The 23512-nt window shown below is 52.5% G+C and overlaps 2 protein-coding genes across 9 annotated transcripts in view; both read left to right on the plus strand.

Annotated features, from left to right (window-relative positions):
• The window catches only part of GARNL3 (GTPase activating Rap/RanGAP domain like 3), a 134333-nt gene extending 124269 nt beyond the window's left edge, over window positions 1–10064 (plus strand). For 3 of the 5 annotated variants that reach the window (XM_036913885.2, XM_036913887.2, XM_057499051.1), the window contains 6 exons: window positions 2590–2697; window positions 4067–4185; window positions 6048–6186; window positions 6932–7147; window positions 8265–8391; window positions 9596–10064. In XM_036913885.2, the coding sequence (XP_036769780.2) occupies window positions 2590–2697; window positions 4067–4185; window positions 6048–6186; window positions 6932–7147; window positions 8265–8391; window positions 9596–9773 (887 nt within the window). In that variant the 3' untranslated portion in view covers window positions 9774–10064. Of the gene's footprint in view, window positions 1–2589; window positions 2698–4066; window positions 4186–6047; window positions 6187–6931; window positions 7148–8264; window positions 8392–9595 lie in introns of those variants that run through there. The other 2 variants (XM_036913886.2, XM_036913889.2) reach the window with 2 other exon arrangements.
• A 3125-nt stretch (window positions 10065–13189) lies between these two features.
• Window positions 13190–23464, plus strand: SLC2A8 (solute carrier family 2 member 8). 4 transcript variants are annotated; one of them, XM_057499055.1, is made up of 10 exons: window positions 13190–13334; window positions 13422–13584; window positions 13900–14106; window positions 15527–15626; window positions 17076–17275; window positions 17907–18050; window positions 18150–18258; window positions 18869–19042; window positions 19458–19603; window positions 23193–23464. In XM_057499055.1, exons 1-10 carry the CDS (start codon window positions 13282–13284, stop codon window positions 23301–23303), a joined length of 1407 nt encoding a protein of 468 aa, XP_057355038.1. In that variant the 5' UTR covers window positions 13190–13281; the 3' UTR covers window positions 23304–23464. The 4 variants fall into 4 exon arrangements, with proteins under 4 accessions (XP_057355038.1, XP_036769770.2, XP_036769772.2 ...); XM_036913875.2 differs by lacking the exon at window positions 23193–23464 and adding an exon at window positions 21233–21576; XM_036913877.2 differs by lacking the exon at window positions 23193–23464 and adding an exon at window positions 20971–21122.
• Window positions 23465–23512: the final 48 nt, after the last annotated feature.

Genomic DNA, 23512 nt, shown 5'->3' on the forward strand with positions numbered 1-23512 from the left:
CCAGGCAGACACAACAACAAGGGTCAAGACCTTGAGGAGGGGACATTCTAGTATGTTCCAGGTGACCGGTGTGGCTGAGTGAGGGTGTGAGTCGATAAGAGTGACACCTGCACAGAGGACCAAATTCCCAGAGGGCCTGGCAGACGAAAGGCCTTTGGATTTTACTCCGCTGAGCAACCGGAGGATTTTGAACAAAGGGGCCCCATGGTCTGACTTAGGTGTAAAGGCTCACTGGGGCGCTGTGTGCGGCACTCACCTGAGGAAAGGCCACAGTGGTTGGGCCCGAACGTCACAGAGGAGGCGCTGAGAAGTGGTCAGGTCCTAGAGGCATTAAATACGGAACCAAGATCATTCGCTGCTGCAGAGCAGATGGGGCACGTGGAGGAGGAGGAACGGAAGGCGGCCCTTGAAGGCGTGAGCCCTGGAGAATGGAGCAACCAGGCATATGATGAGGAGCCTTCAGAAGAGCCAGTTCCCAGGGAAGATCAAGAGCAGTTTGGACAGGGCAGTGCCTCCCAGGCATCCTCATGGAGAGGCTGTGAACAGCACGGTGTCCACAGGGGCTGTTGGGGAGGGGGGCTGGCTGGGCAGTCTCAGGTGGGAGTCAGCATATAAATGCCACTGGAGTCATGGGATGAGGCGATTACAGAACAGGAAGTGGGCAGAGACAAGAGGAACAACACTGAGGAGGGGCCGGAAAGAAGAAAATCCAGGGAGCGCAGGGCCCTGCAGGCAACGTTTAAGGAGGGAGCAATCAGCTGCGTTTGCCTCGGATCAAGGGAGACGGGGCTGGGGCCTGGAATTTTCCAGTTGGAGGTCACTAGGAAACCTCAAGAAGAGCAGGCATCTTCGGGAAGCAGTGGGAACGAAAGCCTGATTGCAAGGGACACAGAGTGGGAAAGAGGAAGTGGAGAAGGGAGTCCAGACAAGTCTTTCGAAGAATTTTGCTTTAAGGGGAAAAGAGAAAGGCAGACACCATAGAGGAGGAAGAGAGGGCAAAGGATTTGATTTCTAAAAGGTGGAATAAAACAGTATGTCTGTAGGGCTGTCAGGAGGTCCAGTGGAGAAGGGAAATGGGTGGTGCAGGACCGGAGGATCGGCGGGGCAGGCCCCTGAGTGAGAGCAGAAGGGCTGGCGAGGAAAGAGGAGGGTCGGCGGCACCCAGGGCACCCAGGGGGACAGGCAGGGGGCAGCACGTGGCACAGCAGGTGAGGCGGCTGCCCCTCCTGAGTGCCTGTTTCCCAGGAGCAAGGTGAGAGCAGAGATACTTTTTCTCCCCTACTGAGTCCATTGTAGCAAAAACAAAACCACACTGACTGGTTAGCTCTTATCTGATAGATACACTGTTGCAAGACAGTGTAAGGCAACTGCTTTCCAAGGCACAGGGGACACATCAGAGCAGTCCCTCGGCCTCGATGGGGCAGGACATCCCAAAAACATTTGCCAGGATCGGGGCTTCAGACGGCCGGGGCGGCTGCCGGATGCTCTCCTGCTGCCGTCACCAGCTCCGGTCTTGCCCCACATCTGGGCCTTGATCCGGCTCTGCCCTTCACAGCCTCTGCCCCCTCCCAGAGGTGAGCACGGCTCTCACCTTCTCACCAGGGACACAAGGTGACTGCTTAATGAGCACAAGGTTGCTTTTTAGGGTGATGAAGTTATCGAGATAGATTGCGATGATAACTCTGTAAATATGCTAAAATTCATTGAATTGTACACTTAAAAGGGATGAATTTTATGGTATATAAATTACATCTCAATAAAGCTGTTTTTAAACATAATTAAAAAATAAAATTGAATGGCTAACACGTGATGGGCTTCTGGAATAAAAGGAGCCTTTGTTTTTACATGGACAGTCTCAGTCTCAGAGGATCTGAACCACCCTGACTTGCGTTGAGAGCTCAGAGCAGGCTGGGAACAGGGCAACTGAATCAACCTGGCCTTCATCTAATGCTGACGCAGGCTCACCAAGGTGATTCAGGCATATGGCTCCAAGTCGTCCTAATAAAATGTTGGGCAGGGAAGGGATGGGGACAGGTGATGTACAGTTGCCACAACATTTGAACATTTGTCCTGCTGGGGGAGCTCAGAGTGTGATCTGCTTTGCGGGAGGGCTTCTTCCATTGGCCAGGGCTGGGGGTGGGGGGGTGGGGGGAGGTGCTGGTGCATCAAGAGTCCCTTCTGCAGCCAAGCAGACCTGTATTCAAGTCCTGCCTCCCCCATGTAGTACTTGTGGGACTTTGGACAAGCTACTTCACCTCTCCTAGCCTCAATTTTCTCACCTATAAAATAAGCATAGTAATAGCATCTGCCTCATAAGGTGCAGGTTAAATAGGGTAATGTTAAGCTCAGTGCCTGGCACATAGTAAATTCCCCAAAACTGGCAGCTGGGACTACTCAGTAGCAGTGTTACCATCCTGGCTCAGACTGCCTCCTGACCCAGAGCCTGACATCAATGGCAATATTCTTACCAGCTATTTACAAGGAACTAGCAGATCAGATACTATTCTCATTGCCTGTTTTTCATTTATCTGATTACAGTGATCTAAATGTTGTCTCTAACAAAAATGAGTTGCTATTATTTTGTTGCAGACAGTTGCATCTATAAAAAGGTTTGCCCATTTAATGGGGGCTCTTTTTTGGTTCAACCCTCTGCGTCAGATTTCCAGTTCTGTTGGAACCAGGCTCCGTACGCAATTGGTAAGAAAAGCCTTTATCACTTCCCCCTTCCCGCAGAGATCCGTCTGCATGGTTCAATTCTATGTAGGCAAACTCGCTGGCTTACTGCTAAATTGCCCTAAGTTATGTGAGTATGAGAATACGCAGAGTGTTCTTTCTCTATCTCATTGTCCTTTTTGGGTCCCTTTTGGGACTATTGCACTGTTCCTCCCAGTTCTGAGCTCTGAGCAGGTGAGCATTTGAGAGCAATTAAGTCTTAGCTTTCAGGACTTGGGTAATCTTTCACGATCATGTCGTTTCTGGGCCTTGCTTTCCTTTTTCTAAAATTCGAGAGCAAGATCTCCAGCCTTAAAACTCACATTACATTCAGCACCGTCGGCAGCTTGAAGGCCTAGAATCACAGAAACTCGGGTACTCTGCCTGCCACAGAGAGGTCAGCCCCTGAGTGGTGGCGCTTCATTTCCAGGGCTCAAGACCCACAGCTGGGCATCTGCCTGGCAAGGATCGGAGCAGAGCCAAGAATGTTCGAGTTAGTGCTATTTTCCTCAAAGTACAAGTATTTGTTGACAGGTAGACATCGTAGAGTCTTGAGAGGGGCAGAGGCACCAACCCAAATACCAGGGATCAGGCTTCAATGACTGATCAGATGTGGCACAAAAGAGAGGGAATGGTTGAAAGTGGCTTTCAGGTCTTGAGCCACACAATGGAGGTCACTCAGACCCCAAAGCTGGAGGTGCAGGTGTGACAGAGCCACCAGGGTGAGGCCACGAGCGTGGATGAGCTCACCAAGGACAGTGGAGCAAACTGGCCAGTGGGAGGCCGAGTGAGAGCAGGAAGTGGCCAAGGGAAAAACAAAGGGTGGGGTCACAGGGCAACTGGGGTGGCTGTGAGGCCTGGTAGTCAGTGTCCTAGAAATGAACTCAAGACCTTTAACAGATAACTCGGTGAGTCCCAGGGACACTCTAAGGGACAATGAGGAATAAGGCACAGCCCCCACCCAGACAGACAGGCCGGGAGTGACTATATGACAGGGATGAAGAATGGGTAAAGGCACAGGTTAGGCAGAGGGGCATGTGTGTCAGGCTGCAGTCAGGACAATCAGGGGAAAGTTGCAGGCCTTGGGCAGGTGAGCTTCCAGAAGGTCAGGCTGTAGGGCTGCACAGCAGTCAATGGCCACAGAAATGGAGCAGAGCACCTGTGTGAGGCAGAAGCTTGGCGAGCAAGGGGAGGCTGTCTTTTGAGTGAGGGTGCCATGCACTGGGAGGGAGGAAGAGAAGCAGCCAGAGGGATGGGAGACATGGAATTTTCTGGAGAAGCAAGGGTGAGTGAGACACTTGTGCCTCCCAGCCACAAGCCAGTGGGCTGGGAGTGACACGCCACTCCCTTGCAGTCTGCGCCTTCCCGTACCTCCTGGCCTTCACCACCGACTCCATTGAGATCCGCCTGGTGGTGAATGGGAACCTGGTCCACACGGCAGTCGTGCCTCAGCTGCAACTCGTGGCCTCCAGGGTGAGTAGAACCGGGGTCTTATTTCCACCAGAGGGTCTTGCAGAGCTCCAAGCACCATGCGGGTTCACGCGAGCGCTGACACTCCTCTCCATTAGCTGGGCTCACGGTGACAGCACCGCTCGTGTGGCAAAAGGCCAAAAGGGAGATGAAAAGACCCCACACGGACCCTCTGGGTTTTCCCGTGTGGCCCCCTTGGGCTTGAGAACATCTCTCCTGAGCTGGATGAGAGTGTTTGGTGCTGGTGGCAGTTGAGGAGCCTCATCTGGCAGGAGGAATCTTCCGGCAGGGTCTGAGCAGTGACAGCTTTGTGGTCAAGTCTAGGAGAGGAGATGGGCAATACCGCTTTCTGCCTCTGTGGCATCCCACCCTCCGTTTGCATCTGTTCCCTATGAAATAGGGCTACCTGGGCAATCCATGTTGGTAACACAGAATTTCAGTGAGAATGAAGATGACCTCCCCAGGTGTCTTCTCTCCCTGGCCTCGTCCTCACCCCTCCTGCATCAGCCCCACACGGGCCTGGCTGGGTGGTCCCCCTGCTGCACCCCATATGGTGTTTTCTCCATCCGGCACGCTTGTGTCTGCCTTCCCTGCTGCGCTGACAGCTCTGACAGCAGGGACTGAGCCGTCTTACTCACTGACACAGTGGTGTGCTGGTCAGTGTTTAACCACCAGTCCTCCCAAAAATGGGAGTGCACGCGTGCATACGTGTGTGTGTACATATGTGTGTACATTAGCTGACTGCAAATTTTACTGATATAAAAATTTAAATAGCATATGGTTTACAAACACTAACAAAATATGTGATGCTTCTAATCTCAAGTCCATTTAGCCATTTGACTCTCACAAGTGCTTTTGTTCGTTTTTGCTGAACACTTATCCATAGCCGAACTATGGTTGCAGTTTAACCATGATTTTACAGTTGGAATTAGGTCTCAATACATTAATTCTTTTTCCAATGAGTTTGTTGTCATTAAATTACACTATTCCTCACTCTTCTACAAATCATAGTCATTAAACCAAAACGTCTTTCAATTTCAGCACTAGACTCAACACACTTTTAATTGTAATCTATTATCATTGACATGTTTCTCCATCACATTAAGTCTAGACAATCAACAAAACAACAAAATGAGCTCTGATTTGTGGCATCTGCCAGTTTCCATGATTGATTTCAAACTTCCAGTGTGAAGCCACAGACGGCAAGGCTGGGGAGATACGCACAGTATTTCCACCACAGCTGCTCTCCATGTAAACAACCTCAAGAGCAGAGATAATAGTAGATTTGGCAAACTAATTAGGAATGGTTGAATTTTGATATTTAGTACCTTTGTTATTAATAAAATTTAAGTTCAATAATGGCTGTATTTAACAGCCGGCTTGCAAAATCCCTGCAAATTGGTGCTCACAAGTCAGTATATGCTGGCTCCAGGACGCCACTGCTGTTAACACCAAAGCCAGCACATCGCGGGTGTGTGTATCGGCGGAGTCAGTGAGCAATCCATTTCCCCATCTGTAAAATGGACACGGCTGAATCCCAAATCCTTCCCAGTTCTAAGACGGCAGGTGTCTGAGATTCCCATTGGGGAAGTGTGAGGTGTGTTTGTGTGTGCAGGAGCTGTGTGGGAAATTGACTCTTTTCCATTGTATTATCAGCAAATAAATGAGGAAATGCGAGAAAAACTGGATAGTCCAGTTTCCACTGGCCGGACGGGGAAGTAACAGGGCGTGTTGCCGCACTGCCTGCCCCGGGGTGCAGCCCCTCAGCGGGACCCACCGAGGAGGCTTTGCAGTGGTGACAGGAGGGCGAGCGGAGGCCGGGCCCATAAGCCGGGCAGCCCGTGACGCTCTCTCTCTCACTCTAGTCGGATATATACTTCACCGCGACCGCCGCTGTGAACGAGGTCTCATCTGGAGGCAGCTCCAGGGGCGCCAGTGCCCGTAATTCTCCTCAGACGCCCCCGGGCCGAGATGCTCCAGTGTTTCCTTCTTCCCTGGGGGAAGGTGAAGTCCCATTTTTACTGTCTTATTCATTGATGTTTTTAATCCATTCGGATTTCTCTAGTTCACTCTCAAATATTGGCATGTGATTACTGCCTAAGGAAGCCCTATTTATAGCCGTAGGAAAACTTGCCTTCTGAATGCATCAGTTGCCTTCTGAAGAAACCTTGTGATAACAACAAACAAATCCCATTATGAAAACAACTGTTTCACTGGGGAGAAGGGAGTTGAGGGCTATGGAGACAGATGTGCCACAGCAAAGTTGTTTTTCTCCGATGTTAGGGGTACAGTGCGTTTTATAGCTAAAGGGACAGAGTCATAAAACCTACACATTACGTACCACACCCAACTTTCCCTCCATCCGCTTTGCCCATGAGTCTCAGAGGCCTTCGCTCTGAACTCCGTGCTTTTCCCAACTCCTCACCACCTCGTCACCACCACACAGCACAGAGCTCCCCAGGCAGGGCCGCAGGGTGTGCCCGGCTGGCGGCTGTTCCTGACCACTATCCTGTACAGGTGTCACCAGCAGTGAGTGCCTTTTATCCAGTTCACCCACAAAAACGATGCCCTGGAAACCCAAAGGCGTCAGGCACCTCCTCTACATTGTTCCTAGTGAGACTTGGGAGATCAGGTGGAGACGAAAAACCTTCCTTCATGCTATCTATGTCGAGGAGCCAGGATTTATCCTCTTGGAAAGAAGATGAACTTTCCTCAAAGTTCCAATCTTCTTTTCTAAATCATATTTCAGGTGAAATTCAGTCAAAAAATCTGTACAAGATTCCTCTCCGAAACCTTGTCGGCAGAAGCATTGAGCGACCTCTAAAATCGCCTTTAGTCTCCAAAGTCATCACCCCGCCCACCTCCATCGGTGTTGGCATCGCTGCCATTCCTGTCACTCACTCCTTGTCCCTGTCCCGCATGGAAATTAAAGAAATAGCAAGCAGGACCCGCAGGGAACTACTGGGTAAGGGCTCTCAATTTTTGTGTTTTCACCGTTTGTAAATGTATCAGCTGGGTTTTTCTTTGGATATTAATCATTCTCAAAAACAATGAGTTAAAAAAGAAACCTTCCCTTTAACAGGGATTTATAAATAACTTATAATGCACCTATACCAAGGAACACAATACAGTTTACCCACCAACAATGACATGTTCATCTCTATCCATCGGTATGGGGAAAGCTGTCCAAACCATGTTAAGGGGGAAACGGCAGTTTGTAAAACAGTTTGTCTAGTCTGATACAATTTTAAAAATTTTAAGTACCTATGTATGTATGAGATCCTAGTGAAGCGTCTAGAAGGACTTATATCCTGCAGTTCTCAAATAACATTTCATATTTATATATCCCCGAAGTTGAAATTGACCATGTTTTTTACATATTTGTGGCACAGCTATCACTTCTCCCAGACCAGAGAAACACAGAGCACCACGATGGTTGTGAAAAGGCAAGACCGTTTATAAGATGCTTGTTCAGAATGGTGCAAACAGGTTGAGAGAAAGCAGAAGTGATGTGTTAAACCAGTAAGAACTGGTTTGAAAACTTGACTTGAGATCTGCATGGCACCCGACAGCGAGGAGAGCCCACCTTAGCACATCCCTGCCTGCAGGGATGCTTCCTGAGGAACTGGGGACGGAGACTTGGGCACCTGACAGGGCAGGCATGGACACTGGCAAAGTCTGTTGGTTTGGGATGCTGGTGCCTTCCGCTGTGCTTTTAAAATGTGCATACTGCTGTTTTTAACCCACTATTCCCTATGGAAGCTTCACCTGCCGACCGCTGTGCTTTTCTGAAATTGAACCTCTGAGTTGGAGAATTAGTTTCCGGTGGCAGAATTGTAGATTTTTTCTCCTTTGTTAGACTCTTCTGAGTATCTGTTTATGTTTTTATACAATGCACACATTCCTTATAAACCAGAAAAAAAAATTTCCACCAAGTAAACCGATTATTTAAAAATACATACTTTCTCATCTTTCTCCTTGACCCTATCCCATTAATGCACCAATACCCAGCCAGGAAAAAACAGTCAGGTTTTTTGGTGGTAAAAACCTTCTCTGACCTATGATTCTCCCCTGCAATCCAGGCCTCTCTGATGAAGGTGGAGCCAGGTCAGAAGGAGCACCAAAGCCCAAATCAAAAGCCCGGAAGCGGTTAGAAGGAAGCCAAGGAAGCCCCAAGCCAGGGACAGTGAGATCAACGAGCAGCGACAGGTGAGGAGGGATTGGCGCCCACAGCGCTGCTCAGGGGGTGGCCCTCTCATGCACAGCATTGCCAGGAGGCCCTTTCTGCTGGCTGATGATCCATGGGCTGACCACTCTGGCCAGCCACACAGAGGGTCAGCAGAAGAATGAGGGGTGCCATCGCTGAGCCAAGTCTTACAATCAAGTGAGCATTAGCCTAGCGGTGAGAGGGGCAACACTCACACTTCCATCAGACAGACTTGTACCCAGTTCCTACTACGTGACAAGGGCCCTGCGCTCGTGAACTTGACATTCTAGTGTGGGCTCTACATTTACAAGAAAACTGTAAACAAATTAAATCATTTCCAGTAGTGACCAGTGCTGTCAGGAAATTTAGATGAAGATAAGTGATGGGGAGTGGGGTGAATAGAAGGTCTACTTTCTGGGACAAGGGTGTCAATAGGCTTCTTTGAGGAAGGGACATTGAGCTGGCTTAGGGTTAGGGTTATGAGCTTTGAATGAATGAGAAGGAGCTAGCGAACAGCCCCTCTAGGAGTGGGAACAGCAGAGGCAAAAGCCCTAAAGCAGGCACAGTGTGGCCTGTGGAGAGAGGGAAGAGTGGATCACAGAGAACAGAGCCGTGAGTGTTGTGAGGTCAGGAGTGGCCAGAGGCTGGGCCGGGGGCTTTTCCAGGCTGAATGAGTACCTGTTGAATGAATGAACTCCCTGAATTCGGTCCAGTTGGTTCTACAACTATCAAGAGAACAGCCTGAGTGCAAGAGAAAACAGGGGTAAGGGTGGGCTGGGGGAAGGCTGGAGAGATCAGCAGGGCCAGGGCCTGTAGTCCTGTCGGTAGGAGTGTCAGCCTTAGCCCCAGGCCATGGGGAGCCATGGAACATTTTAAGCAGAGTGTGTGACATTATCCAGATTTGCACTTCAGAAATATAAATAATGTCTCACAAACATGTGCTGTGTGTCACCACTGGCTTTTAAAACTTGTAACAATCCATGAAGTATGACTGTCTGATTGTAGAGCCCAAGCTCAGGGGTGACCCCAGCACTTACCCTTCTCCACCAGAATGGGTAAGGGTGGAGGGAAGATAGGCTCAGGAGCTAACTGAGCAGGAAAATGCCAGACAGTTTAGCCAAACCCTACCTTGGCCTCTTTCCTCTGTAATCCAGCGGTTCAGTGTTGCTCCCCAAGGTGCCTTTTACAGTGACTTCTGTCTTCCAGGATCACATCCGGCTCCCTGGAAAGTCCTTCCACTTCTGAAGCCAACCCCGAGGGGCGTTACCGCTCAGCAGGCCCCGACCAGGACCCTGGGGCTGACAGAGAAGGCAGCCCTGTCTGGGGCAGCAGCCCCTTTCAGCTCACAGCGTCCTCGGATGAAGACATTATTGACTTGAAGTAAACAGAGTCTGAATCCAGTTTGCCATCTTTAATTTTCTTACAGAGGTTTATACTCTTTAACCAGTTCTGACATCATTTCTCAACAAAATGTGGCTTTTAGCCTGTCTGTGATCTATTGGACCAAACCTTCTGCCCACTTGGCCAGTTTGGGTCACTCTCCAACGTCCGGTACCATCTCTCTAGCCCTTTGTTTCTTTCTATTGAGGAACCATCGTCCCCTTGTAAGAAAGGTGGTAGATTTCATTGAGGTTTTAGATCAAAACTTTGAATAAATCAAAAATGTTCATTCTTATTTACTGCAACCTTCTCTTATATATTTTATATACTTAGATGGAAAAGTTATTTTTTCATTACCGGTTTGACTTATATCATATAATATTTCTTTTATAAAGAAAAGCCATTACTTCTAAAATTTAAAAATTTTCTTTCTGCATCGTTGGCCCAGATGGCTGACTCAGTTCACTGTGATAAGAACCAGCTGCATTCCTGCCTATAGACTTTTGAGAAAAACTGAATGGTCAGCTCTTGGAAGCTCCTGCTTTTTTTTCTTCCTTGTGTTTCACAAAAAATAATAATAAGGCATAGGAGCTGTTAAGAGTCTTAAGATTATTTTGTTTGGTTTCATTATTACTCTGAAATCACATAACCAGAGAAAAGTTACTCCTTATCGTCAAAATTATCACTCTCAACTTCCCTCTTCTTGTCCCAGTCTGCTGTGCTCTTTCACAGGAACCAACTGATCTTCCTTCCTCTTGACATGTATCTGCCTTCCATGGTTCTCTCCTCAAAGTGAGAAAAAAATGTGGGTTTGGCCAAAAGTGCAAATGAAACAGTGAAATGTCAGCCTCTAGCCAGTGGAGACCACGGGGGGAAATATAGTTTCACTGACACTGTAAAAGTTTTAATCTGTGTAAAGAAGATAATTTACCTTTGGCTTTAGTTTGACAGATTCCATCTTATTTTATCTCTTCTTGCGTGTACTACCCATCAAAAGAAACTTTAAATCATTTCCCCTGTTAAAGTGGCTCTGAGTTCTCTATAAGTACAGAGAGTGTGTTTGACATGACCTTCATCTACCAGATTTTACAGAAGTATGGGTCCTACCTCCTGTGGCCCTTGTGGGGAGAGCCTCCCTCTCTGCCTATGGCACAAACAATTCAACATGATGAATGCAAGCTGAAGGCTGCCTGGTTCCCTTCAGCAGAAGACAAGAGTAATACAGACAGTGCTTTTGGGGTATAGCCTGATGGGGGGTTTCTTCTCATCACTTTGCACTCAGCCTTTCCATGTGTCCTTTGCATTTTGTTACACCCTTTTCACGTACAGGGGAGACACAAGAGCAGTTACATACTGTATCTCCAGCTCACCCAGAGTTTTGTGAATTAGGTTGTATTATGCTTGCTTTTCAAGTTAGGAAACTGAGGCTCAGAAAGAGCCAGTTATTTGAACCTGTGAGTTCTCTGACGCCAGAGCTGTGCTGTCTCTCCTGTCCACCATACAGAGCCAGGCTGAGTGACTTGTATCAGTTGGATCTGGCTGGTGTTTTTCATGTTAAACTAAATTGTAAGCTTTAGGAGCTTGTGCATGTGTTTTTCCTGTCATTTTTTTTTCCTGAAGTTCCTTCTCAACCTGAAATAAAAAAAAACCAAGGGCTAGTTGGACTATATTTCCAAAGAGATTGGCAGCATCAGAGCCACCCCATGATTTGACAAGAGTCAAAGATCTGAGGAGTGAATATAGAAAGGGCAAGAGGTGGGTCCTATTAATCAGACTGATGGTGCTTAGCTTATAAAATGAAGGGCAGGAGGCTGCTCTGGAAGCAATACATGCTTTTAAAGGCCAAGAAGTGAACAAAGGAGGGAGATAACTAGGCAGAGGACCGGCTGGTGCTAGCTGGGCTCACTGGAGCATCCTGTCTGCATAGCTTTTCTCCATACCCACTGCCTGAGTTACAAAGTAGACTAACTGAGGCAGTTTGTCCATGGGGCTTGAGGTATTCAGCCACTCTACAAACACCAAGAGCCCACTGTCTGGACGGGGAGGTCACATCCAGAGGGAGGGAGAGAAGCGATCCATCACAAGACAGTGATAAGTGCTGTGATAAGAATTTATAACTTGAGCACAAGATGCTCAGGAGGTTGCCTTATTCTTTAAGATAATACAGTCAGGTGACTGCACTGGGTCAAAGAACTGTGGTAATCATACTGGCTAGTATTTGAGTGCTTTGCATGTGCTTAGTCTTTAATATACACTGCCCGTACTCAGAAATCTCCTGAAAGACAGATATTATCATGCCCCCCTTACAGATGAGGAAACAGGCCCAGAGGGGGATTAGAAGGCAAGCTTCTTACTCTCCTAGTGCGGATTCTTTCCAGAATTGTACAACACTCCACCGCAGCTGCCTGCACCGAGAGTGTTGGGTACAAATGGACAGATTCTACAGAGCCCTGACCTCATCATCCTTCCCCCAGCAGTGACTTAGGTGCGCATGTGGCGACTGGCTATTAATTTCCTCAAGCAATTCAAAGTCAGGAGGCATTCAGATGAAAATTCAAGAGTCAATATTGCCTGTGAAACGATAGTAACTTAACAGGGAGAGTGGAGTACACCATGTAAGCCCAGATCAGTGACACATGGGCGGCATAGGAGCCCACCCCACCCCACACCGGTTTTCGGCACATGGGGGTCCCGGTCGTCGTCGGCTCCGTAGCCTTCAGCAAACTGGGAGCCTCAAGTGGTGACCCGCACGGAGGCGGGTGGCGGGGAGCCGGGCCACGCTCCCGCCCCCAGCAGCCCTGCTGGAGTGCCGGGCCAAGCTCTGCTCCTCAGAGGAGAGACAGCGACTCAGGACAGTCGTTTGGAGACCTTCCGTCCTGCGGCTCTCGGCAGGCAGAGCTGGGCCGGGGGAAGGGGCCAGACACCTCCAACCCAGGCCCCACGGCAGCGATTAACGCCCAGTGAACTGCAGACCAGACCAGAGAGCACGGCTGCAGCGATCCTTGGGGGCCGGAAGTCCTGTCCACCGCCCACGTGCTCCGCCTTCGTCCAACTCCCAGACCCATTGGTTGAAGCTAGATTGAGAGGCGGTTCCAGGCGCAAGTGCAGTCTCCGCCCTCCCCTCATTGGCTGACTCGATTTGAGGCCCCTACTGACCACTTATCTCCGGGATAGCGCAACACTTCTATTGGGTAGTCGTGCTCTCCAGCTACAAACTCCTCCCCACCTATCCATCGGGTAGCTCAGTTTGAGAGGCGGTTCCAGTGCGCGTCGCCCACAGGCTCTTTGCTTCCATTGGTCTGCTTTGATTCGAAGGGCGGCGCCTAGAGCAGACGCCAACCCGGCCTTGCGTTCCCATTGGCTGCTCCCAAACGGCAGCGTTCCCATCCCGCCCCAGAACGGCCCCTCGCCACCCATTGGCTGGTTCTGCCGAGAGAGGCGGGTACCCGCCGCACTCGCGGGACCCTTGGCAGTTCGGGTGTCGGCGGCTGGAGCAAGCGTTGGCTGTGGGCATGACGCCTGACGACCAGGAGACCCAGCCACTTCTGGGGCCGCCCGGCGGCAGGTGAGCGGGTGGGGGCGCAGGCTTGGGGGCGCGGCTTCGCCGCCAACGCCAGGCCGGCTAAGCTCAACGACCGACCTGTCCCCTCAGCGCTCCCAGAGGCCGCCGCGTCTTCCTCGCAGCGTTCGCCGCTGCCCTAGGCCCGCTCAGCTTCGGCTTCGCGCTCGGCTACAGCTCCCCAGCCATCCCGAGCCTACGGCGCGCCGCGCCCTTGGCCCCGCGCCTCGACGAGGATGCCGCCTCCTGGTTCGGGGTGAGGCCTCGGGGTCACCCTCCTGCCCCCCTGGGGCCCCCATCCTCCCACCCTTAAGACGGGCCCCGGGACCCTCCACGCCCACCCCCTCGGATGGGCACTGACACGCTCCACGCCCACCGCCTCGGACGCGCGATGGGACCCTCCCCTATTTTGCTTCCAGTGGGCACTGAGACCCTCCGCCGAATACGTCCCGGTTCCCCTGCGAGGGGTTCATCCTCTTCCCACCGAGGTCCCTGGGGTGAGGTGGAGGGCGAAGTTGGGCCTTGGCCCCCTGTCGCCCCCTCTTTAGCCGGTGGTCGCCCCGGTCCTCAGGCTATCGTGACCCTGGGCGCCGCGTCGGGGGGCGTACTGGGCGGCTGGCTAGTGGACCGCGCCGGGCGCAAGCTGAGCCTCCTGCTCTGCACCGTACCCTTCGTGGTCGGCTTTGCGGTCATCACCGCGGCCCGGGAACTGTGGATGCTGCTCGGGGGCCGCCTCCTCACCGGCCTGGCCTGCGGGATTGCCTCGCTTGTGGCCCCGGTGAGTGTCCCCTAGCCTTCGACCCAGGGACCGAGGAGAAGGAGCAGAACTGGGAGCGTGGTTCTCCCTGGCTGTGGCCTCCTGAGTGCCTGGCACCGTGCCCCTTACCTGCTTACCCTCACAGCAGGCCTTGGAAGGAGCCACAGTTAATTATCCCCATTTACAGATGAAGTGAGCTTCAGAAACCTGAAGTCCTTTGTCCAGGCACAGCTAGTCAGGGTGAAGCTATTACTCCAGCCCAGGATTGGGCCACTGAATCGGGCCTCTCTTTTGCTCTGCAAATAAGGATGGCCTCTGTGCATGGTCAACAGAAGCCTGGCAGTACGGCTTAGATCGCCTGTTGTCATTCAGACCACTGCGTACAGTTCAGCGGGAAAATCCTGTTCTGGTTTTCCCTGAGGGCGAAGGCTGCTCGGACCTGCTGCTCCCCTTGCCTCTCACAGAGAGGTCCTCCGGCCGCTTCCCTGCGTCTTTCTGGGGCCTGTGACTCAGCACTGCCCAGACTGACTTTGGAGCTGTCCTCCACCTGGGTGAAATCTCGGCTCTGCCACTTAGTGGGGCACAGCCCCTCTCTGGGAATAGTGGCATTAGCTCAGGCAGTGGTTGTAAGGATTCAGGGAGACGGCACCACCTGCAGCCCCGGGCCTGCCATGGCTTGGGGAAGGACTGTGGCCGCTGAGGTGGTTGCATGACCAGTGAACTGCTGCTGGCTCTGGGCTTGGATAATCAACTGCCCACACCCCAGCCTGGTCGAGATTGAAAGCAGAGTCCTCCTGGGTCACCCTTTGTACCTGTCACTCATTTCACCTGCATTTGCTAGGCAGCAGGCCACAGCTGCACTGGACTTGTTTTGTTTTTTTCTGGACAGAAACACACCTGTCTTAGTTTTGGCCATAAGATGTGGAATAACCTAGAAACATGGGCAAGGTCTTTTTGGCCCCTGAGCCGAGAGGAAGAGAGCAATCATAGATGAGGACTGAGGTGAAGAGTTCCTGCCTTCACTCCAGGGGCACCACTCAAAGTGTGGGCCTCAGTCCAGCAACCTGCATGTCACCTGGAGTTAGTTAGAAAGGCAGGATCTTGGGCCCCACCGCAGACCTATTGCATCAAAATCTGCATTTTATCAAGGGGTGTCCTACACTTACATGAAAGTGGGAAGAGCTCTGTGTCCCCACCCACACCCTCCCCTACACACACACACACATACACACAGCTGTGTGTTTACCCTTAATCCTCTTTAACCACCCGCTGCAGATCACTTGGTGGGGGGCAGGAGGTATGGGGAGGGCTCTACTGACCCGTAGTTAGAGGCCCACCAGGCCTGCAGCAGTCCCAATCGAGGCGCTCCTCAGCTCCAAATGACTGAGGCTTTTCCATTTTACTTGGACCCCAAGTAAAATCTCATCTTAATTGCCCACAGGTCTATATCTCTGAAATTGCGTACCCCACAGTGCGGGGGCTGCTCGGCTCCTGTGTGCAGCTGATGGTCGTCATAGGCATCCTCCTAGCCTACTTGGCAGGTAGAGTTTTCACATTATCTCTTGCTCCCTGTTGATGGCCATGGGGTGCTTTACAGCTATAGAAACTGAAGTTCAGTGGGTCAGGGACTTGCCTGAGGTCACACAGCCAGTGCCAAGGTGCCAGGTTCCCAGATACCTCCCTAAGGCCCTAGGATGTGTGGGTCTTGTGACTTAAGCTGCAGGGAGAACTGGAGAAGGCAACGTGCTCATCTTGCCAGGGCAGAAGCCCATTCTGGGGGTGTGGGGAGGGCAACTGATTAGTCAGTATCTCACTGTGTAGTGACAGAGGATTGCAGGGGTGGGTGGGGCACCCCAAAAATCTTCAGCCCAGGCGCTCAGAGGTACCAAGTGGTCTCCTTCAGAAATATCAGGACCAGATCTGCAGCATGAAGGAAGAGGGTACTAGGGGACCCACAGGTCAGACCTGGAGGCCAGTATGAGGAGGCTTCCAGTGGCAGACCTGTTTCACCAGAACTGGGGTAGAAAGAGGACAGGCTTCAAATCTGACAGTCCCTGGTTAAGGGAGAGCCACTGCCATTTACTAGCTGTGTGACCTTGGTCTAGTCGCACCACCCCAGGAGCCTCACTTCTCTTGTCTTTAAGTGGAGAAAACTCCACCTAGTCCAAGGCTGTTGAGGGATCAAATCAAGTGACACATGAAAAATGCCTGGCTACAGGGCCCACATGAAAATTATGAAGAGATGACAATTCTGAGACCCACGGGGGACGGGGGCCACAGGGGCGTGATGGGTCTGACGGGCTGTGGTGTGTGCCCCCGGTTCTTCAGAGCAAGTGACACGTGGGTCCCAGGTCTTTTGTTTTTTTCCCCCCTTAGCACCCTGACTCTAACTCAGAATGCTGCCAGCAGTCTGGCCACGGGGGCCCAGCAGTGTGCCAGCTCTCCTGCCACGTACAGACACTGACATTTAGGACAGATCTATGGGTTTGACTCCCATAGAACTGCCTCCAGTTCATCACAATCTGCACCTTCACTGATCAGTTTCTGTATTGATCCACTGGTGTTCAGTGAAAAGTCTCCCCAACCCTGTCCTCCTTAGTCTCCGGAGGAGCCAGCCTTGCTTACTTCTTGGTGGCCTTCCAGAGTCTGTGCATGTATGAGGACTGGACTGTGCATTTTTATTCTTCTGCTCCTGCCTTTTAGACAAATGGTACCATGTCATACCACGTCAGTACATAGTGATCACCTTGTTCTTTTTTTTAATGGCTATATAAGTATTCACTGAGCAGACGTAGCATAATGACGTACCTACCACAGTTTCTACAACATGTATCAACACTAATAATAACGACAATGTCAATAACAGACACAAGGGTAGCCATGTAGAGGTAGTGAGGTCCCCACCCTTTAAGCTGAGTCCTGGGGTTGGCAAGAAGGTAGGTACTCCCCAAAAAGACCCAGGCTGGCTCACCTGACACCCCTCCCACCAGGCCGGGTGCTGGAGTGGCGCTGGCTGGCCGTGCTGGGCTGTGTGCCCCCATCCTTCATGCTGCTGCTGATGTGCTTCATGCCCGAGACGCCACGCTTCTTGCTGACTCAGCACAAACGCCAGGAGGCCATGGCCGCTGTGCAGTTCCTGTGGGGCTCCGAGCAGGGCTGGGAAGAGCTGCCTGCCGGGGCTGGGCACCAGGTGACAGGCCGGGCACCAGAGCTGAGGGAAGTGACAGTGAGGTATGGCCCCTTCACTCCCAGGAGAGGCCGGCACCCACTGTCTGCCTCACGCAGCGGGACAGGGCCGGGGTCAGTGTTGTCCTGCTGAAGCTTCGCTGCTCAGCTGGGCCCTAGCCTCAGAGCTCACTGGGAAAGCCTCACCGCGACAGTAGGGTCCCACAAGGAGAAAGGCTGGGCGGGTCAGAGGGAAATGCAGGCGCAGACTTGAGGACCTGACTGGGAAGTGAGGAGGCAGGCCAGGCACTGAAACGAGTCTGTGCCACTTACCTGCTGTGTGACCTCCTCCTTTAAGCCTTAGTCTCTTCCTCTGTAATGGGGGAGGCATAGCAGTGCCTGGTGTCGGCGGGAAGGGTTCAGAGCGGCCAGGGCCTATGTCAGGGAGTTCTGGAGCCCCTGGTGTTTGGCCCATGTAACTCTGCGGCTCCCCGACAAGTCAGGAAGGGGTGGCTGAAGTAAGGGGAGAGCTGTCTGTGAACCGAGGCCAGGCAGGCCGGGGCAAGGAGCCGAGGCTCACTGCACCGGGCTCAAAGCCAGGTGCCCCTCAGGCGAGGGTCCAGAGCAGCACTGACACCCACTGTCTATCTGTGCAGGGCTTCCATCTGGCCCTGTTGAGGCATCCTGGTATTTACAAGCCCTTCATCATCGGCATTTCATTGATGGTCTTCCAGCAGCTGTCGGGAATCAACGCTGTCATGTTCTATGCAGAGACCATCTTTGAGGAAGCTAAGTTCAAGGTAAAGAGGTGTCTGCCCCAGCCTGCCTCATCCAGGCGGCACGTGGGTGGGACCTAGTCCTAGGGTCTTTGCCTGACCTGCCTCGGCCCGTCTCCCCAGGACAGCAGCCTGGCCTCGGTCATCGTGGGCATCATCCAGGTGCTGTTCACGGCCATGGCGGCCCTCGTCATGGACAGAGCTGGGCGGAGGCTGCTCCTGGCCTTGTCAGGTGAGGCCTGCGGGCAAGGGCTCAGCTATGTGCAAGCACAGTGGTCCAGGCCAAGCTCCCCATGAAGGCTGGAGGGTCTTTGCTGAGGACACCCCATCGCGGGAGGAAGACAGCTGGGCAACCCCGAGAGCAAGCCTGAAATGTAACAGAGCGCTCACGAGCGTGCTCCGGCCCAGGCTTGTTCGCACAGCATCGCTGCAGCCCACCTTAACCTGGGCAGCGAACCTCCACGGAGGCGCCAACGCGGCCCCTGTTAGCAGTGAGGAAACTAGGGCTTGGGAGGTGGAGTGACTCAGAAACTGCCGTTTTGGGCAAATGACTTTACCTCCCTGAGCCATTTCCCGCTATGAAATGGGGGTACTAGCAGCCATCATGAGGGGTGATGGTCTGTGTCAGATGGGCCTGCTGGGGAGAACAGGTCCAGAGCACTGCTGCTCCCTGGCCAGGGAGGGGCTGCTTCCCGGAGCCGCTTGGAGTGCCAGCCGGGGCTGGCATGGCTACTGCCCAGTCAGGGCTCCCGGGCACTGCTTGCTGCCCCTGTCAGAGGCCTCTGGCCACACTGCTGTGCCCACACTGCTGAGACCCTGCCACCGCCGCCCTCTGCCCGCAGGTGTGGTCATGGTGTTCAGCACCAGCGCCTTCGGTGCCTACTTCAAGCTGACCCAGGGCGGCCCCAGCAACTCCTCACACGTGGAGCTCTTGGCGCCCATCTCGGTGGAACCTGCCAGTGCCAGTGTGGGGCTGGCCTGGTTGGCGGTGGGCAGCGTGTGCCTCTTCACCGCTGGTGAGAGGGGGTCTGGGGGAGGTGGGGGGGCGATGGGCACCTGTCACCCTCAAGTTCCTATGGCTCCCAGTGCGTTCCTGCCCAGCCCGCCTCTCCATCACATGGGTCCCACCTGAGTGTTCGTGGCTCTGACCGCATGCCAGGCGGTCTTCGCCCTTCTCTGCCCCTTCCACTGAATCCCCACAGCCCTCTGAGGTAGCCCCATCATTATCCCGTCCCGCAGAGAAAAGGCCGGGCTCAGAAGAAGTGAAGGCTCTGGCCTGAGACCTCACGGTAGGCAGGTGCCGAGCTGCCGGGCCCAGACCAGAACCCAGGCCCCCCCACCCAGCAGCCCTGCGCCGCTTCAGCCGAGGGGGTCTGTAGAGAGCAAAGGGTCTGGGCTCCGTGGGCTCTGACGCCTGTTTCTCTCCCGCAGGCTTTGCTGTGGGCTGGGGGCCCATCCCCTGGCTCCTCATGTCTGAGATCTTCCCTCTGCACGTCAAGGGCGTGGCCACTGGCGTCTGTGTCCTCACCAACTGGCTCATGGCCTTTCTGGTGACAAAGGAGTTCAGCAGCCTCATGGTGAGTACAAGCCCTGAGGGTCAGCAGAGAGCACTTTTTGGAATTACTCTCGTTGCAGAGACTCAGGGTCAGTGGCCTTGTGTGGGCGGAGGCCCCACCAACCTGGGACACTGCCCACCTTGGTCAGGGTCAAGGCGAGACAGGCCAGGGTGGGTGAGGCACCCAGGCTGTGACCCCTTGGTAGCCTTCAGGCCGCCTGGGTGGAAGTACAGCAGGGCCGGCCTTCCCCACTGCGTGCTGGGGACACAGCCTGGGAAGTAGGGCTGTGTGGGAGGAGCCCTGGCTTTGGAGTCGACGGGCCTGGGCTCCAGCTGCACCTTAGGCACTTGCCTGCCATGCTACCTTGCTGTGTTGCTCACCTCTGAACCAGCTTCCTTGGCCGAGTGGAGGAGGGTAACAGTACCTTCCTCTTGGGGTTGATGGGGATATGAGTTCAGTTCTGCATTTTGCCACCTTCTCTTGGATGGCCTGACACATAACATGTGGTCCCTTCCACGCCAGTGCACAGGGGGTGGGGGGAATGTTCAGGCCTGTTCATAAACCAGAGACAGCAATGAATGAGACAGACAGGGTCCCCTTTCTGACAAGGGCTGGGACAGCAGTGGACAGTGGTGGGAGGATGAACCACCAGAGGCTGGGCCAGAGATGGGGGAGGCAAGTCAGGAGAGGCATGGATGAGAGGGCTGGCATGGGGTCTGTGCAGGGCTGGCCCCCCATTAGCACATTGGGAGGACCAGGGCAGAGGCCTGCAGGTGGAAATACTGGGGGCCTGTGGGGGGACAGACAGCAAAGGAGCGAGGAGGTGGTGACCCGGGGTGTACAGTGTCCAAGAGGCCAAGAAAAAGGCTTCAAGGAGGAAGGGAGAGTCACCACATCCCAGAGAAAGAGGGGCTGAGAAGGGGGGCTTTGATTCTGGCCCCTGGGAGGTCACTGGGCTGGGCTGCATGGGTGACAGGCTCAGACCAGGGTTGCTGCTCACTCCTCCCTCCACGCCATGGGCCCTGTGTGTCCCCGTGTGCTCACACCACCCCATCTCAGCCTGCTGGGGGCTCGGCATTCCTCCCAGCACCGAGAAGAGACTCCCCTGGGGGCAGGGACCTGAGGGCAGGGCCAAGGCTGAGCACAGAGGCTGGGGCAATGGGCCCTGCGGTCAGCCCTGGGGCACAAGTCCAGCTGTCACTTGATAGCAGGTCTCTGACCTGCAGGCAGTCATTTTATCACAGTGAGCCTCAGTTTCCCCAGCCACACAACACCCGCACGGGGACAGTGCTTGCCCAGGCTTCCAGGTGGCTTGCCACACCCTCCTCCACTGCCCTGGCCAGGCGCTCCCGACCTGCTGCATCACACATGGCCTCCCTTCTCTGCAGGACGTGCTCAGGCCCTATGGTGCCTTCTGGCTCGCCTCTGCCTTCTGCATCTTCAGTGTCCTTTTTACTTTGTCCTGTGTCCCTGAAACCAAAGGAAAGACTTTGGAGCAAATCACAGCCCATTTTGAGGGGCGGTGACAGCCCCTTGCCATGAGTGACTGACTCTCCTAGCTCGGACAGCTTTGGGCTGCAGAGGGGATGGAACCCACCTGCGACTCTGAGCTGGGCCTCCGCCGGCGCGGGAACCCCTGCCTGCCCCCAGGGAGCCGGGAGCCAGGAGCCAGGACGACAGCACCTTTCAGCCTCGTCTTCCGGGATTCCTCCTTCCTCCCCAGCTCTCTGCAGCCCCTCAGTCCCCTGGGCCAGCTCCCCCTGCTGCCCATTGGCCCAGGAAGAGGCGACATCTCTGAGGGGCTTCACTGCCCTGCTCCACGAGCCGACTCAAGCTTGACATGAAAGTGGTGGTGGAGGAGGGTGACTGGGCTCCTCATTTTGTGGAGAAGATGCCTTTGGAGGCGGGTGATGGCCTGTGGTTGCTCCTCTCACATGGCTGTGTCATCAGGAAGGAACCTCGTTTGCCAAATAAAGATTTGACTCAGAAAATCAGGTCCCGCCTCTTCATGTGAGCAGCTGGCCCTTGGAGCAGGGCATTTCCCTACCTTTCTGTAAACAAGGCTTCCCGCTGGGCTTTGCCAAGAACATCTGTGGATTTACATTCTTGTGGGCAGCGGGGCTTTCCCCTGGCACTTGGAGGTCATTTCCGGCTCCTTCCTTGAGCTCAGTCCCTGGATCGTTAACCATCTAATCTCGTTGCACCCAAAAAAGCCTCTCTTTTTCTATTGACTTAATGAAACCAAAGTCTTTTACAAATTATGTAAGTAATACATGTTTATTCTAGGGAAATTAGAAAACAGATTTATTTAATATAATCTTTTATCAGTTAGCCTTCTGCTAGGCACTCTCCTAAGCACTTTACAAAAATTAACTCATTTATTTGGATAAACAATAATTCACATCTGGATCTTTCCAGAGGTAACCTCTGGTAACAGTTTGGTTCTATCTTGAAAGATCTCCAAGCATACGTGCATTTAGCATCACTACAGAGAAGCAGGATGCCATACTTCCCATTCTGTGACCTGCTTTCTTTATTTCCCGGGTGGTGCAGCCCAGTGCGTGCCCACCTTGGCATCTTCTTATAAGCCTCATAATGAGACCGGGGAGTGGAGGGTGGAAGTGTGGAGGGCAGGACTCCAGGTTCAGTTTCTGGAAGATCCTGCAGCAGCTGCTCTGACCCAGTGACATGTGCTAGTACACAGGACAGCTTTCAGCATTAGCAAAACCCAGACTCGGGGGGATTGCAGAAGTGGCTTTCCAATGCTGGTGTATCTTTTATGTCAGTAACTGCGTATCTGCACTCTCATTCTGAGTGGCTCGTTGATCAAGGTCCTCGTTTCGCGGTTGCTGAGTGGAGTGTTCCACAAATGTCAATTAGGTTGTTGAATAGAGTGGTTCCGGTCTTCTGCATCCTTACTGACTTTCTGTTACTTATTCTATTAATTCTTAAGAGAGAGGTGTTAAAATCTCTCTACCTGCTAAAGTGGGTCTGTTTCTCCTGGCTGTTCTGTCCGGCTTTGCATCACACACCTTGGAGCTCTATGATGAGGTGTGTGCACATTTAGGATCATGACATTCTCCTGATTGTTTTGTCCTTCGTCATTATGAAATGATCTTTATCTTGGTAATATTCCCTGTTCTGTGATCTACTTCGTCTGATATCAATATAACCACTTCAGCTTTCTTTTGATTGGTGCTTTGACAATCATTTAAGATTCTATCTTACTCTCTGTTCCTTTCTCATAGCATCCTATACCTTTCTTTTTGGTGGAAATGCCTTTCTGGGTTTCTCCAAGGATACGTATTTTCATTTTAAAAGATGAGCTTTATTAAGGTTTTATTTACTCACCATGAAATTAAACAATTGTAGGTATAAAATTTGATGACTTACTTAGCTTAGCAGAGTGCTTTTTGGAGTCATCCACATTCCATGTTGTAGAGGCAGCAGTAGTTCATTTCTTTTTATCGGAGAGTAGCAGCCTGTTAGACATTTGGGCTGGTTCCATTTGGGGCTATTAGGAATAAAGCTGCTATAAACATTTGCATACAAGCCTTTGTGCAGAGTGGAATTGCTGGTCACATGGCCAGTTTATGTTTAACTCTTTTAGGAAGCTGCCAGACTGTTTTCCAGAGTGGTTGCACCAATTTGCATTCCCACCAGCATCGCACAGGAGTTCCAGTTGCTTCACATCCTCAACACTCACTATTCACCACTCTGAATAAAACTATATAATTTAACTTTTTGAAAGTTGTTTTCTGTTCTCTGATCTCCTTGGGAATCAGTTGATCAGGTTATCTTAGTCATTCTTTTGTATGCTGACTCAGTTTTGTTATGGATTTGTTCCCTTCTTCACATCTTCACCATCATTTCAGTAGGAGAAGAAGGTGAATGTGTTAACTTCGATCCACCAGCTCAAAATGGAAGCTT

This window comes from Manis pentadactyla, chromosome 3, assembly GCF_030020395.1.
Source record: "Manis pentadactyla isolate mManPen7 chromosome 3, mManPen7.hap1, whole genome shotgun sequence".
NCBI classification, from domain to species: domain Eukaryota; kingdom Metazoa; phylum Chordata; class Mammalia; order Pholidota; family Manidae; genus Manis; species Manis pentadactyla.